The sequence below is a fragment of the Pogoniulus pusillus genome, chromosome 18 (genome assembly GCF_015220805.1).
Source record: "Pogoniulus pusillus isolate bPogPus1 chromosome 18, bPogPus1.pri, whole genome shotgun sequence".
Lineage (NCBI taxonomy): Eukaryota > Metazoa > Chordata > Aves > Piciformes > Lybiidae > Pogoniulus > Pogoniulus pusillus.
The window spans coordinates 12,274,616-12,289,368 of record NC_087281.1 but is presented as its reverse complement, the minus strand read 5'-3'; the positions used below and the strand labels follow the sequence as shown (position 1 = coordinate 12,289,368).

The 14,753-nt window shown below is 44.6% G+C and overlaps 1 protein-coding gene across 3 annotated transcripts in view; it reads left to right on the top strand.

Annotated features, from left to right (window-relative positions):
• The window catches only part of RPS6KA2 (ribosomal protein S6 kinase A2), a 222,899-nt gene extending 208,711 nt beyond the window's left edge, over positions 1-14,188 (top strand). For all 3 annotated transcript variants that reach the window (XM_064158414.1, XM_064158415.1, XM_064158416.1), the window contains 6 exons: positions 792-950; positions 3,267-3,428; positions 8,926-9,002; positions 10,512-10,629; positions 11,410-11,547; positions 11,943-14,188. In XM_064158414.1, the coding sequence (XP_064014484.1) occupies positions 792-950; positions 3,267-3,428; positions 8,926-9,002; positions 10,512-10,629; positions 11,410-11,547; positions 11,943-12,068 (780 nt within the window). In that variant the 3' untranslated portion in view covers positions 12,069-14,188. The remainder of the gene's footprint in view (positions 1-791; positions 951-3,266; positions 3,429-8,925; positions 9,003-10,511; positions 10,630-11,409; positions 11,548-11,942) is intronic.
• Positions 14,189-14,753: the final 565 nt, after the last annotated feature.

Below are 14,753 nucleotides of genomic sequence, written 5' to 3'. Positions count from 1 at the left end.
CCTGGCATCCTGTGATCCTGTGACCCTGTGAACTGTATTATACTGTTACATTAAAGAAATTCCCTTTTGTATTGAGCTGGAACCTCTTGTGCTGCAACTCTACACCCATTGCTCCTTGTCCTGTCCCTGGGAGCAGTGAGCAGAGCCTGTCCCCCCACTCCTGGGCAGCCTTCAGATACTTAGAAACATTTATCAAATCCCCTCTAAGTCTTCTCTTTTCCAGACTAAAAAGCCCCAGGTCCCTCAGCCTCTCCTCTTAAGCCATGCTCTTCAGTCCCCTAATCATCCTTGTAGCCCACCACTGGATTCTCTCCAGCAGATCCCTGTCCTTCTTAAACTGGGGAGCCCAAAACTGAACACAGTATTCAAAATGGGGGTCTCAGTTTATTTAGCTGATCATGAGTCAAAGGGAAATATTGATATTTAAAATGGCAAATGTTACCCTGTAGAAGTGGAAGAAAAGAACATTACTGAGAAGGAGGCTTGGGTGAGAGCCAGCAGTCATTTCAGGCTGTGTGAAGTGGTGCTGCATTTAGCAGCTTGGTCTACTCTGCTGACACTATATCAGATTAGGAAAGCTACATTTCTGTGTGGATAAATCAGCAAGTTTCTACAGACATGGGCAGTAAGTCTTGATTAAGGCATTTTATAAAGCTGCTTTTTCTGTTGTTGGGCTTAATAAGCACATTTCCCACACATTAGCTGACATTTTCTCCTAACAACATCTCACACAAGGTCAAACCTGTGATAAAAGGACCAACCTTTACCAAGCTCATGGGTTGCTTTGACAGGTCTATGATGATGGGAAATACGTGTACCTGGTGATGGAGCTGATGCGGGGAGGTGAGCTCCTGGACCGCATTCTTCGTCAGAAGTGCTTCTCAGAGCGGGAGGCCAGCGCTGTGCTGTGCACCATCACCAGGACTGTGGATTACCTGCATTCTCAGGGTGTAAGAATTGCTTCTTTTGCCTGTCTTAAAAATCTGACTTTCAGAAAAGGCAACTGACTGTGATTTTGCTTCTCTGAAATGTGAATCTCTTCATCAATGACCTGGCTGAGAGGATCGATTGAGGTGCTGGAACGTGTCCAGAGAAGGGCAACGAAGCTGGTGAGGGGTCTAAAGCATAGCCCTGTGAGGAGAGGCTGAGGGAGCTGGGGGTGTTTAGCTTGGAGAAGAGGAGGCTGAGAGAGGACCTTATTGCCCTCTACAACTACCTACAAGGAGGTTGTATTGAGGCTGGAGCTGGTCTCTTCTCCCAAATTACTAATGAGAGGACAAGAGGAAATGGCCTCATGCTGCATCAGGGGAGGTTTAGGTTGGATGTTGGGAGGAAGTTCTTTACTGAGCAGGTGGTCAGGCACTGGAACAGGCTGCCCAGGGAGGTGGTGGAGTCACCGTCCCTGCCTGGAGGTGTTTCAAAGGAGAGTGGATGTGGCGCTTGAGGCTGTGGTCTGGTGATGAAGGATGCTGGGATGAAGGTTGGACTGGATGATCCTGGTGGTCCTTTCCAACCATAGCGATTCCTAGTGATGAGATTTTGTGCTGAGGGATTTGGGTCAGTCAGGGACTTGTCAGTGTGAAACTAATGATTGGACTCGATGACATTGAAGGTCTTTTCCAATCTAAGGAATTCTGTGACTCTGTAAATATATTTTTTTTCATCCAAAATCTAAATTTTTTCTCCATATTTATGATTATATTTGGGTTGTGAAATAGAGTCATAGACTTTAGTAATTCCTCAACTGAGCTGCAGTATGCTGAAATGGTATTCCTATTCACAAATTATACTGACTTTCAAGTTCATGTGTCTTATTGAGATATTGCTTGCTTACCCTTTGCTCACAGTCATTATGCAATACCTGATCTTTTAACAGAATTTCATGTAGCGTAGTTGAACCAGCAGATAGGTAGAAAATCAAATGCTCATCTTTACAAATGAGGTGGCAGCTTGAGCAATTGATGAGAAAAGCTTCTGACATCCTGTTAAAGAGCTGCCTTTTACATTGAAGCTCTCTATACAAAGCAGTTTGAAAATCTCTTTTGATTCTTTTCGGGCACAAGCAGTTTGGATGACTGGTCAAATTTATGTGCTGCTTTTCCTGTTTCAGGGTTCAGACAAGCACATCTTGTGCTTGGGCTTTTATGGTTTCATGGGTTTGATGGTTTGAGTGTTACCTGGCCCCCACACACACTTAAGAAAATCACCCAGGCTAGACTCAGCCGAGCTGAAAATTAAAGAATGAAGCTTTATATTTACAGCTTAGCACAAGATACAAGCAGGTATTTGCAATATCTGCAGCTATAGACAGAAATAGACAAGTTAAAAAGTAATACAGAAACACAACAGCCCTCCCAGAAATCAGAGTCCCCAGGAGGGGCTCCCAACCAACCTCTCATCTTCTTTCTACCCCTCTACCTTATCCAGACTTTGTCTTATATTTAAGGTGAATTTGGAGGATTGGCCAGGGGGGTTAGAGGCAGAAGGATTAGTGAGGCAGCAAGTTAGAAGTGCAGACAGCCAGAGCCATAGAGAGCAACTCTGTTATCTATTTGTGTTCATGTTCTTACACATCTCAGCAAGCCTATGAGTGCAGCAGACATCACCACTGTTTCCTTTTTACAGCCTACAATCTAATTCTTCTCGTCAAAATATTCTAGCTAGGCTCAAACTAGCACAATGCTAGTCTTTAATTCTTGCTATAAGCAATAAAAGCTGTCTTCCCATCACTGAAACACAGCATATATAGTAAAACACACAACCACTTGAACTTGTGTGCTCACAGAAAGGTTTTTTTTGTGGATACAGTTTCAAATAGGGAAAAAAATAATCCCTACCTCCAGGTGTGAGCCGTTCATATGGACAGTCTCACCAGAAGATGCCTACTCAATTTCCCCCATAACAGGATTTTTCAGCTGAGTATTTAGGACCATCAGGTTCCAGGAGACTGACACTGAGCTGTTTATACAGCAACCCCCTCTGGCTACCAGAGGGCCAACCAGAGCCTGGGCTGCATCAGGAGAAGTGTGACCAGCAGGTCGAGGGAGGTGATTCTCCCCTTCTACTCTGCTCTGGTGAGACCCCACCTGGAGTACTGCTGCATCTGTACTTTTGTTACCCGAGGCTTTTAAACAACTTTACTCCAAAACCCAAATACTTTTGGCATAAGCTCTTAAGCTGTCTCAACCAGCACACCAGAAATGGCAGTGCAGTCTGGAGCTCCCTGAATGCGCTCTTCACTTGTTACTCATTGCTTTCTTGTTAAGGTGGTGCACCGAGATCTCAAGCCAAGTAATATCCTCTACATGGATGAGTCAGGAAACCCAGACTCCATCAGGATCTGTGACTTCGGGTTTGCCAAGCAACTGAGAGCTGAAAATGGGCTGCTCATGACACCCTGCTACACGGCCAACTTTGTGGCTCCTGAGGTAGGATTGCATTTCAAAGCTATGAGTAATGAGCATATCCTAGGAAGAATTCTTTCCATCTCTTCCTTTCTCTTGCTGCCTTTACAAGGGGAGCAAGGCAGAAACCAGGCTACCAGCACATGCACAGCCTCTCTTAACCATAAGTTTCCTATTTGTGGTCTTGTTGGGGCAGTTTTCTCCCAGCAGAAACTGCTGTGTTTTGGACTGACATACAAAATGCTTTGGCTCATTACTCACATAAATACTGTTTTTCTCTAGGTGCTTCTGTTCACACTGCTTCCTTCTAGTGCACTCTATCAGAATATGATAAGGCTTAAGAGGGAAATCCTGATATCACCAATAAGTCTCAAAAGAAATAGCCATGCATGAAATCCTTACCATGCTGAAATCAGTGGGAGCTTTATCATTTGCTTCATTGAGCTACAGAAAAAAATCTCAATTTTGGGCTTTCCTAGTACCAATCTGTTGTGGTAGGCCTGATAGGCCCCAAATAGGCTTGTACCTGTCCTGCCTTGCCCAGGCATGTTTTTCTGCTCCACCAGAGAGGCAAGCGCAGGAAACAGACACAATACCTGGAGCCAGAGAGCCTGGCCTGCCCAGGGTCCTGTGGTGTAAGGCACACACACTTAGCTTGTGCCTGCCTAGTGCAAGGCTGTGCTTTGCCCAAATTAGGGAAAAGTGAGCCTGTGGCTTTGCCTAATGTGGTAAGGTTTGGCTAACTGCCATCCTGATTGGCTATTCTGTGTCCAAAGGGCATTTAATCTCGGCCCACACTGATAGAAGGAGATCTGCAGGTGAACAACCTGCTTTTGCTTCCCTGCTTTGCTTCCCTGCTCTGTGCCTGCTCTCTCTGCTGTGCCCAGCCCTGCTGCTATTGCACACTGCCTTATTGCTGCCTGCTAAACTCCACTGCCGCCAGTTACCAGGAGCAGAGCCTGGATGCCTGCAGGCGATCAGCCTGTGTGGCCAGCGTGACATGGTGCTGAGACTGCACCACATCTGCCTCTGCACCTGAGGGTCCTGCTTAGAATCCCTGAACACATACACAGATGATCCAGAAGAGCCAGGAAACAACGTCAGAGATTGTCTGCGTCCTGTCCCCAGCAGCTGGGAAGATTCAAGTCTCAACGTCCAACAAGACAGAGTCCCCTGAAAGCATTTGGGCACTGTCTGGACTGTGGCTAGCCCCCGTGAGTGGGTAATAATACCCCAACACAATCCTTCCTGAATGTAGGACGTAGGAAAAGGCTGGTTTCCAGTTTTCACAAACAGGGAGATAGAAGCAGTCCAAAAAGGCTGCCTCCAGTGTAGGGACAAGTGGCTTTGAATCATTCTGAGTGCTGTTCCTTTAATTCAGCCCCATGTAAGAGGATTTGGGTCTCACAGCTGTTTGCTGTGATTTTTGACCCTTAAAGCATTCACAGCTGCTTTGCTCTCTGCTTGTTATGGTCTTTATAAGCAGTATACAGAACTATTGAGTTTCAATACTTCATCTGTCCTCTGGTGTCAAATACTCCTGTCTCATGCTATCATTCAGCAGTCTTTTCTTCTCCATCCAGTGTTCATCGGCATGGTATGTAACTGGGATGAGAAGCACGGTGTCCTTGCATGATACCACTAGTCACAGGCATCACTGTCTTCCAGTACCAGCAGGAGAATTTGTTAAATAGAGACCATTGCCAGGGCATGATAAATTCAAAATAAATTGTTTTCAGAAAAAAAACCTCTTCCATTGCCAAGATAGATTGGTTTGTGATTGTATTGCTGTTTGGTTAGAATTTCATTTTAGACACTGGAATGAGCTCTTTAAAATTCATCAAAATTTACTGGTAGACAGTAGCTGAACATGAGCCAGCAGTGTGCCCAGGTGGCCAGGAGAGCCAATGGCATCTTGGCCTGGATCAGGAGCAGTGTGGCCAGCAGGACAAGGGAGGTTATTCTTCCCCTGTACTCAGTACAAGTCAGGCCACAACTTGAGTGCTGTGTCCAGTTCTGAGCTCCTCAATTCAAGAGAGATGTTGAGATACTGGAACGTGTCCAGAGAAGGGCAACAAAGCTGGTGAGTGGCCTGGAACACAGCCCTGTGAGGAGAGGCTGAGGGAGCCAGGGATGTTTAGCCTGGAGAAGAGGAGGCTCAGGGTGACCTCATTGCTGCCTACAACTACCTGAAGGGAGGCTGTAGCCAGGTGGGGGTTGGTCTCTTCTGCCAGGCAACCAGCAACAGAACAAGGGGACACATTCTCAAGTTGTGCTGGGGGAGGTCTAGGCTGGATGTTAGGAGGAAGTTGTTGCCAGAGAGAGTGATTTGCATTGGAATTGGAATGGGCTGCCCAGGGAGGTGGTGGAGTTGCTGTCCCTGGAGATGTTCAAGAAAATCCTGGCTGAGGCACTTAATGCCATGGTCTAGTTGATTGTCTAGGGCTGAGTGCTAGGTTGGACTGGATGATCTTGGAGGTCTCTTCCAACCTGGTTGATTCTATGAGTCTATGAAAATATGTTTAAAACCCCTCAAAAACTCCAAGAACAAAAATAACCTCCGTGTCACCACAATAGTTCAATTCCCAAACCAAAAACCAAATTGCAAGATTTAAAGCATGAGTTTTTCCTCCAAGACACAATGTGCTTCAAATAGGTGCAGCTATTTTTTGTGATAGGTCATTTTGTATAGTGTTTGTATATTCACAAATGTTGCCAGCCCAGAGCACATCAGATTCTTCTGGTTTGAGCTGAAAGCAGAACTTGCACTCCTAGATGTTTGTGTTGAGTAAGACAGGTCCTGCGGATGCAGGAAGTGTTGGAGATTAATTGAAACATTACCAGAAGTGGCAGAGAGCTCACATAAAGCCTTAAGTGCTTTTAGAATTTACCTGTGATGCAGTGCTGCCTTTCAGCCTGAATGTGACTTTCACATTCCCTGCCTTAGTCCTGCTCCAAAGTCTGCCTCATGGCCATGAGACAAAACAATGCAGCAGAAAGTCAGCAGAGCTGTGGCAGGAAAAGGAGGACATGTTTATTCACATAGATCTTCCGTTATTTCGGAAACATTTCATTTGAGATTCAGCTGAGAACTAGCAGAGATGAAGGCTCCCCGGGAGAAAGATGCGCGCTGGCTGCCACCTAGTGCGAGTCGCAATGTGTGCAGGGAATGAAGAGCCAGGCTGGGTCAGGTCTGCTGTTTCCCTACTAGTGCCATAGTTGAATAAAGGGGGTGACCGGCGAAATGAACCCCAGAACTCATGCAGAGTTATGAAGTAGACATGTTTTATCACAGCGCTGGGTGCAGGCAGGATAACTCCATCAATCCTGCACATCCCATGCTGGCACAAGCCACAGTTTATGTCACAAGAGCAGGCATATTCATAACAAGAGGTAGGGTTATTACAATTATTTCTTGGAATTCATTAACATAGGTATTTTCCCATTCTCCACCCCAGTTCCAACCCTGGTGGTCTGGAATGGTTATCTGTGATAAACATCCCACACAGTCTTCCTCACAGGGTCTTTCTCATCTCTGGTCAGCAGATCCTTCTTTGTTGCTGATGTCAGGATATCCCTGCTTCTCCTTTATCTTCTTCCTGCTGTCCTTAGTCACTGCAGGCCTGGGTCTTTACAAGATTGATTATCACAGCTCTCCAACGAGTAGCTGCAGCCACTTCTACAGTAGCCCTTGTTTAGGTTTGCATATTAGCAACTGATTACTATAAACAAACAACTCTACAGAGTTTGGTATTTTATGGTTTGTCACAGACACTCTCAAAATGAACATCTGGTCTATGAGACCTTTTTACCAGCATTCCTTGATTTTTCTTATATCAAGGGGAAAAATACTTTATTCTGGAGTTTACCTCAAAATTTGTGAGTAACCACCTTGTCAACATGTGAAGTTGTGAGGTCATTTATTATTCACAGCTACATGCATCTCTGTGCCACACCTGAGAAAAGCCTGTATTCATAACATTGTTAATCCAATACATCAAAGCTTATAGAAATGAAAAGAGGATTGGAGAAATACCTGAGCCATTCTCAGAGCTAGATGAACCCAGGGAAAGTTTCTTCTATATTACCCCAATGCTCTGCCTGCTGTGTGTAGTGCTGAGAAACAGCTCGTGTCTCTATTTCAGATTCCACCAAATTCTGGAGGTCACCTAAATCCCTTCATGAGTGGTAAATTCTCCAGCATTCATTAGAGCAAGACACCACTGCACCTTTTGCAAAGCTCTGTTCCTAAGATATCTACCTGTTACTGTTTGTTAATATCTGCCCCTTAGGTCAAACTATCAAAAACTAATGTTTTTGATCAAGGTTTCCCAAACTTGCTCCTGCCATCTTACTTTAAAGTTCTCACTTTAACCACAGTTGCACGGTCCTGCTGGAGATATTTTCAAATAGCAGTGACACTAACTGATAACCCTTACTAGAGCTTGTTGTTCTCTGTGACATGAAGTTGCTGTCAGTAACAAGTAACTACCAGCTACGCTTTTCTAGTCCCTGGCATGGAATCATAGAATCATAGAATCAGTCAGAGTTGAAAGGAAGTTCTTCAGCTAAGAGTGGTGAGAGCCTGGAATGGGTTGCCCAGGGAGGTGGTTGAGGCCCCATCCCTGGAGGTGTTTAAGGCCAGGCTGGATGAGGCTGTGTGCAGCCTGATCTAGGGTAGGGTGTCCCTGGGCATGGCAGGAGGGTTGGAACTAGATGATCCTTGTGGTCCTTTCCAAAACTAACTGATTCTATGATATCTAGATTTTACCCTCTCTGCTGTAACTCACCATCCTCTACCAATATTCAACCTACTTGTCAGGTATCTGCTGTGAGTATCATGGGTCCTGGTTTCACCATAGGAAAAAGGAATTAAGTTATAGCCTTATTATCTATTACATGCAATCTAAATGTGGCCACTTTTTTCATCCAGAAGTAAGATAAGAATAAGCCTTTTAGCTTCCTTCACAGTTGTTGAGCTTCTCTACTATCTACATGAGATATGTGACAGTGTGTGTCCATTTGTTACACCAAATTCAAAGTGAGCTCAGACACACCACTGTCACTCAGCCCTACACTTGTTGCATCCACAGAGTTCTTGGTAACCTTTACATTAGGAGGTTATGTTTCACAGTATGAATGACCTATTTAAAGAAACATTTTAGAGCACTGAAATGTTGTTCCACTTTGCTGTATGTTAGATGGTCAGAGAAGGCCACCAGAGCCTTCAACACACTACACTCATCTGTGACATTCTCACTGTGGAGGTTACAGATGTGCTAGGCTTGAACACTAACAAGCTCATTCCAGCCTGAGCTTCACCTTGCTTCACACCACTACTAAACTTTTTGATCTTGAGCCAGTCACCTGTTTGAGCTGAACATGAATCTAAGCCCTGGAAATGTGCACAGATAGAACTGTGATTCTATAATTCTACTAAACAGTGCTTTTTGAAGATCAGAAGCTAAAAATTCAGGAATGCAGATTAACCTATTTTCATCTTTCTCTCTCCTTCACATAGGTCCTTAAACGACAAGGTTATGATGCAGCCTGTGACATCTGGAGCTTGGGGATCCTACTGTATACCATGTTGGCAGGGTAAGTGAAGAGTTTTTTTCTGGAGCATTAGTCTCCTGTGGGCTCAGCACTAAGCCAAAAAGGAGGCACAGATGAGACAGCAAACTGTATGCCTCCTTTGATAAATGTCCTTCACTGCACAAAGGAAGAAAGTAGACACCAAGATCTAGAATTAGAATAAGTTTTTTCCAGGGGACACAGTCTCAAGTTGTGCCAGGGAAGGTCTAGGCTGGATGTTGGGAGGAAGTTCTTCCCAGAGAGAGTGATTTGCCATTGGAATGGGCTGCCCAGGGAGGTAGTGTAGTCACCATCCCTGGATGTGTTTAAGGATCATTTGAATGTGGTGCATAGGGATATGGTTTAAGGTGAATCTTGTAAACTAGGGTTAACAGGTTGGACTTGGTGATCCTGAGGGTCTTTTCCAACCTGGATGTTCCTGTAACCCTGTAATCCTGTTTTGCCATCACCATTGGCAATTGGCAATAAAACAAAGTTAAAACAATTTCAAAAGTAAAAACCTATCTGTTTGTTTGTTGTTGTTTTTTAATTTTTCATTACTTAAAAATAGAACATAACAAAAATGTAGGGGAAAAAAATCAGTCTTTTGCTCTGCAGAACAACTCAATATGTTGAACCATTGGACAGTGTGCTTTGAGTGAAAACAAAGCATCAATGTCTGTCCATTCCAGAATCAGTGCCCAAGTCCTGGGCACCATCTGTGCCCAGGTAGCCAAGAAGGCAAACAGCATCCTGGCCTGTATCAGAAATAGTGTGACCAGCAGGAGCAGGGAGGTGATCATGCCCCTGTACTCAGCACTCGTGAGACCACACCTTGAGTACTGTGTTGAGTTTCGGTCACCACAGCATAGGAGGTGCTGGAGCAGGTGCAAAGAAGGGCAGCGAGGCTGGGGAGAGGTCTGGCAAACATGACCTATGAGGAGTGGCTGAGGGAGCTAGCATTGTTTAGTCTGGAGAAGAAGAGGCTGAGAGGGGACCTCATTGCCCTCTACAACTACCTAAAAGGAGCTTGTAGTGAGGCTGGAGCTGGTCTCTTCTCCCACATTACTAATGATAGGGCAAGAGGAAATGGCCTCAAGCTGCATCAGGGGAGGTTTAGGTTGGATGTTGGGAGGAAGTTCTTTCCTGAGCAGGTGGTCAGGCACTGGAACAGGCTGCCCAGGAAGATGCTGGAGTCGCCATCCCTGGAGGTGTTTAAAAGGAGAGTGGATGTGGCGCTTGAGGCTATGGTCCTGGTGATGAAAGATGCTGGGATGAAGGTTGGACTGGATGATCCTGGTGGTCCTTTCCAACCATAGTGATTCCTAGTGATGAGATGTTGTGCTGAGGGTTTTGCTTTAGTCAGGGACTTGTCAGTGTGAAATTAATGATTGGACTCAATGACACTGAAGGTCTTTTCCAATCTAAGAGATTCTGTGATTCTGTAATCCATGGCAGTTACCCCAAGATCCCAGAAATCATTCCCATGCAAATTACACTGTACGTTTTTTCCTCTTTTTTTCTTTTAAATAGATTCACTCCTTTTGCAAATGGACCAGATGACACCCCAGAGGAGATTCTGGCCAGGATTGGCAGTGGCAAATATGCTCTAACGGGAGGAAACTGGGATTCAGTATCTGATACTGCAAAGGTCAGTGAACACGTTATGGGATTTTGTTCTTGTTTGCTGAAACAAGCTTGCAGTCTGCAGTTGTAACAATCTTCAGGTAGTCAGAAGGGTTATTTCTCAGTGCCTCAAGAAATAAAAGCTTTCTTCTTGTGATGGTTTGGGTATTACCCACCCCTCCACTTAAGAAAATCACCCAGACTAGACTCAGGCACTGGAAATTTAAAGAATGAAGCTATAATTACAGCTTAGCACAATATACAAGCAGGTATGTATAATATATAAAAGCTACAGACAGAAATACACAAGTTAAAAAGTAATCCACAGCAGTCCCCCCAGAAACCAGAGTCCCCAGGAGGGGCTCTCAACCACCCTTCCACCTCCTTTCCATCCCTCTACCTTATCCCAGACTTTGCCTTATGTTCAAGGTGAGTTTGGAAGATTGGCAAGGGGAGTTAGCAGAAGGATCAGTTGCACAGACAGGACATTTTGGAGAGGCTGCTGCTGGTCTCTTCACACAAGTAAATAGTGAGAGAGGGAATGGTCTCGACATTACAATGTTTAAAAGTCGTTTGGATGTGGTGCTTGAGGATATGGTTTAGGGTGAACCTTGTAGAGTAGGGTTATCAGTTGGACTTGGTGATCCTGAGGGTCTTTTCCAACTGGAATGTTTCTGTGATTCTGATCATTCTTCTCTCCACTGGACATGCTGGTGATGACACTGCTACTGGGAAAATCTTAGTAAAACCTGCACTGCCTTTAACTACCTTTTCCCCTTTTCTTTTCTCTTCCTTTTAAACCCAGGACATTGTATCTAAGATGCTTCATGTAGACCCCCATCAGCGCCTCACAGCAGTCCAAGTCCTAAGACATCCATGGATAGTGAACAGGGAGTATCTGTCTCAAAATCAACTCAGCAGACAGGATGTTCATCTGGTGAAGGTACATCCTACACTCCCGCCTCTTCCTTCCTTGCAGGTTGAGCTGTCATTTGTCTGAATATTCTGGAAAGTGATACAGAAATTGGGAAGATTATTTGCAGAAGACATATTTGATGTGGCACTGTGTTAACTGTAATTTTTTTTTACCTGTCAGCTGCTCAATAGTTTTCAGTTCAAGCTGTTTTGTAATAACCTGGTGACATTCTCTACACATACTGCTACCCACCACTTTGAATCAGAGATATCTCAGCTGTCTGACAAGCCTAAATGTTGTTATCATTCCATGGAAATCATCCATGCACACCCATTTTTTCAGAGGACTCAATTGGGGAAGTGAGGAGGAAAGCAGCAAAAACTGACTTTCATCCTAGCATTTTCTCTTTCTCTGTTTTACAGGGTGCAATGGCAGCCACTTACTTTGCTTTAAACCAAGCACCTCAGGCACCAAGGCTCGAGCCTGTATTGTCCTCCAATCTGGCTCAGCGACGGGGCATGAAGAGACTTACCTCAACCAGGTTGTAGCAGCACCCCCAAAATGCCTCTTTGAAAACCTACAGTTTATTGTTTGAGAAATTCATCCTTACTTGGCTAGCAGAATGGTTTTGGACAACCTGCACACGAAATCACCAGAATTAGCAGAAGCCCAGTGTAAGGCAAAGTTCTCCTTTATTCAGTTGTTTTTTGAACATTCCAGCCAGCATCCTGAGTTTAACAACTTTACGAAGATGTGCCAATTTTACTGGTAGCTCTTTCCTTACTGAGATGAAGCCAAATGAAGTAGGTGTGCTCCGTCATTCCCACCTAGAAAATACTATTTTTGAGTCCTTAAGATGTTCCACAGGAACACTGTTTTCATGTTTTTTTCCTCATGAGAAGCACTTTTTGCTATGAAGAACACAGGTTTAAATGTTTTCAGCTGTTCCAGCATGCGTCATGATGAAGTGACTTCGCTGGTCAGCAGCAGACATCTACTGATCTCTATTCACTCCAGGAAGAATGAATGCTGCACAGACATGTGAATAATAACTTGCCTGAACCAGGTGCTGTACGACATGAAGGACAGTGAGCTGTCAGTGGTGGACATACCTTCTGATTTCAAGAAATCCTTTGCACTTTGTACCTACTTTCTCTGGAACAAAGCCAGCGTCGTTCAAAGAGTATCTGCTGCCAGCCCTGACTTACTGTCCCAGAGAGAAAACACCTGAGAACCTTGGTCCTTGGAGGAAATTACTGAGTTTTACAAGACTGTGGTAATGCATTCTTGGTAAAACAGTGTGAACAGGAGCTTCTGTATGAAGAGATAAAAAAATGTGTGGTCTCCACCAGCAAGCAGTGGCTTTGGAAGAACTAGGAGGGGGAACCAAGCAGAAGCAGGGAGCAGTGCAGATGAATTAGAGGATGGTAGGTAAAAAGATCCATGGCAGCGTGGTGAGGAGTACTTCCACATGTGCATGTGTTTAGGGGGCATACTGGGATATCTGTAAAAGCAAGGGTCAGGCCCTCTTCAGCAGCTGGTACAGAATAGAGTTGGTAGGTGGCTGGGCTGCCAAAGGGCTGAATGGGTTGGTGCAGCCACCCTCCTACACCACACCAAATCAGCTCTGGCAGGCCAGAGTGCCATCCTGGAGCAGCAAGGCCATTTCCAGTCATTGCCTCCTGCCCTTTGTAGCAGCTCACCCAAATCCACCTCCATTATCTAATGTTTCATGTCCCTTCCTAGCTGTTTTGCTCTAGCTGAGATACACTCTCTGTGGCACGTGTGCAGAGAACACCCATTTCTGAAGACCAGCTAATTCTGTTACAAGCTTTAATAACAGTCATTTAGGAGGAGAAATGGGAGGAGGCTCTGCTTTTATATTTATATAAATATGTATATGTGTATTTATATATATATAAAACACAAGTTCTGTACCCTAACACTTGGATTTTTCCTGATTCAGGGAAAGTAAACTTTCTTGAAATGGTCTCAGCAAAATGGACCTTTTTTTTTCCCCCTCATTCTCTGATCTCAAAGAAAGTATGCCAGGTTTGTGGTGCTGGGTGTAAACTATTTTTTTAATTCTCTTTCTTACCCACCTTGACTTAACAGTGGTCACAAGCTGACCAAGATTGCTCTCTGTACTGTTTCTATTTTCATTTTCCAAGTAGATTTTGTCACCTGGGGATGTTTTGTGGGAAAAGCTAATATGTTATATTGGCTTCTGTTGTTTTTTTTTCCTGTTTGTGATAGGGGAAAGAAAACAAAACAACAACAACAAAAACAAATACAAAGGGAAGTGTGAACATGGAACTTCATGTGCTAGAGATGACAATTTTTTTTTCCTTGCTGGGTAACTTAAACATTTTGGTGCTGGGCTGGGATTACCAGATCATTGCATCAGAGTGTCCAAGGAGGTCAAGAGTGTCCAAGGGAACAAGGAGTTGCATTTGCTATAGCAATATGCTTCCTAAAACTAACTTTGTTCCAGTGTGGACTGAAAATTGGTTTGGTTTAGTCTATTTTTAAATTTAAATTTATTCTTACTAATTTAAACCAATATTTAATGTTCAGGTTTATGTGCTGTGCACAGAGAACTGCTGCAAAGCAGCTCTCCTTGAAGCATTTTCTCTTTTTCTGGAATAAACAATGCTGTGAAACTTCACACTGTTGCTGAACTGGTGCGGTCTGGTGTGTGCCAACATGCAGTTGTGTGTCTGTGGTTACTTACACCGCAGCCCTCATTCCCTCCACTGCCTCAGCTGTGCTCGGTATCAGCTTTTTTAAGCCTTTGCACTCTTCCTCTTCTGAGAAGTTTAGTTGCATATATTTCTACTGGCAGCACACTGAGGTGAGTCCACAGGCAGAGGGTGTCCTGCTTGATGTGGAAATCCCTGTTTAAGTGGGACAGGGATCTGCTGGAGAGTCCAGCAGACGGCTATGAGGATGATTAGGGGACTGGAGGGCATGGCTTATGAGGAGAGGCTGAGGGACCTGGGGCTGCTTAGTCTTAGAGGCTATTTGAGAAATGTTTATAAGTATCTGAGGGCTGGCCAGGAGGGAGGGACAGGCTCTGCTCACTGCTCCCTGGGATAGGACAAGGAGCAATGGGTGTAAATTGCAGCACAAGAGGTTCTGCCTGAACACAAGGAGGAACTTCTTTACTGTAAGGGTCACAGAGCACTGGCACAGGCTCTCCAGAAAGGTTGTGAGGTCTCCTTCTATGGAGA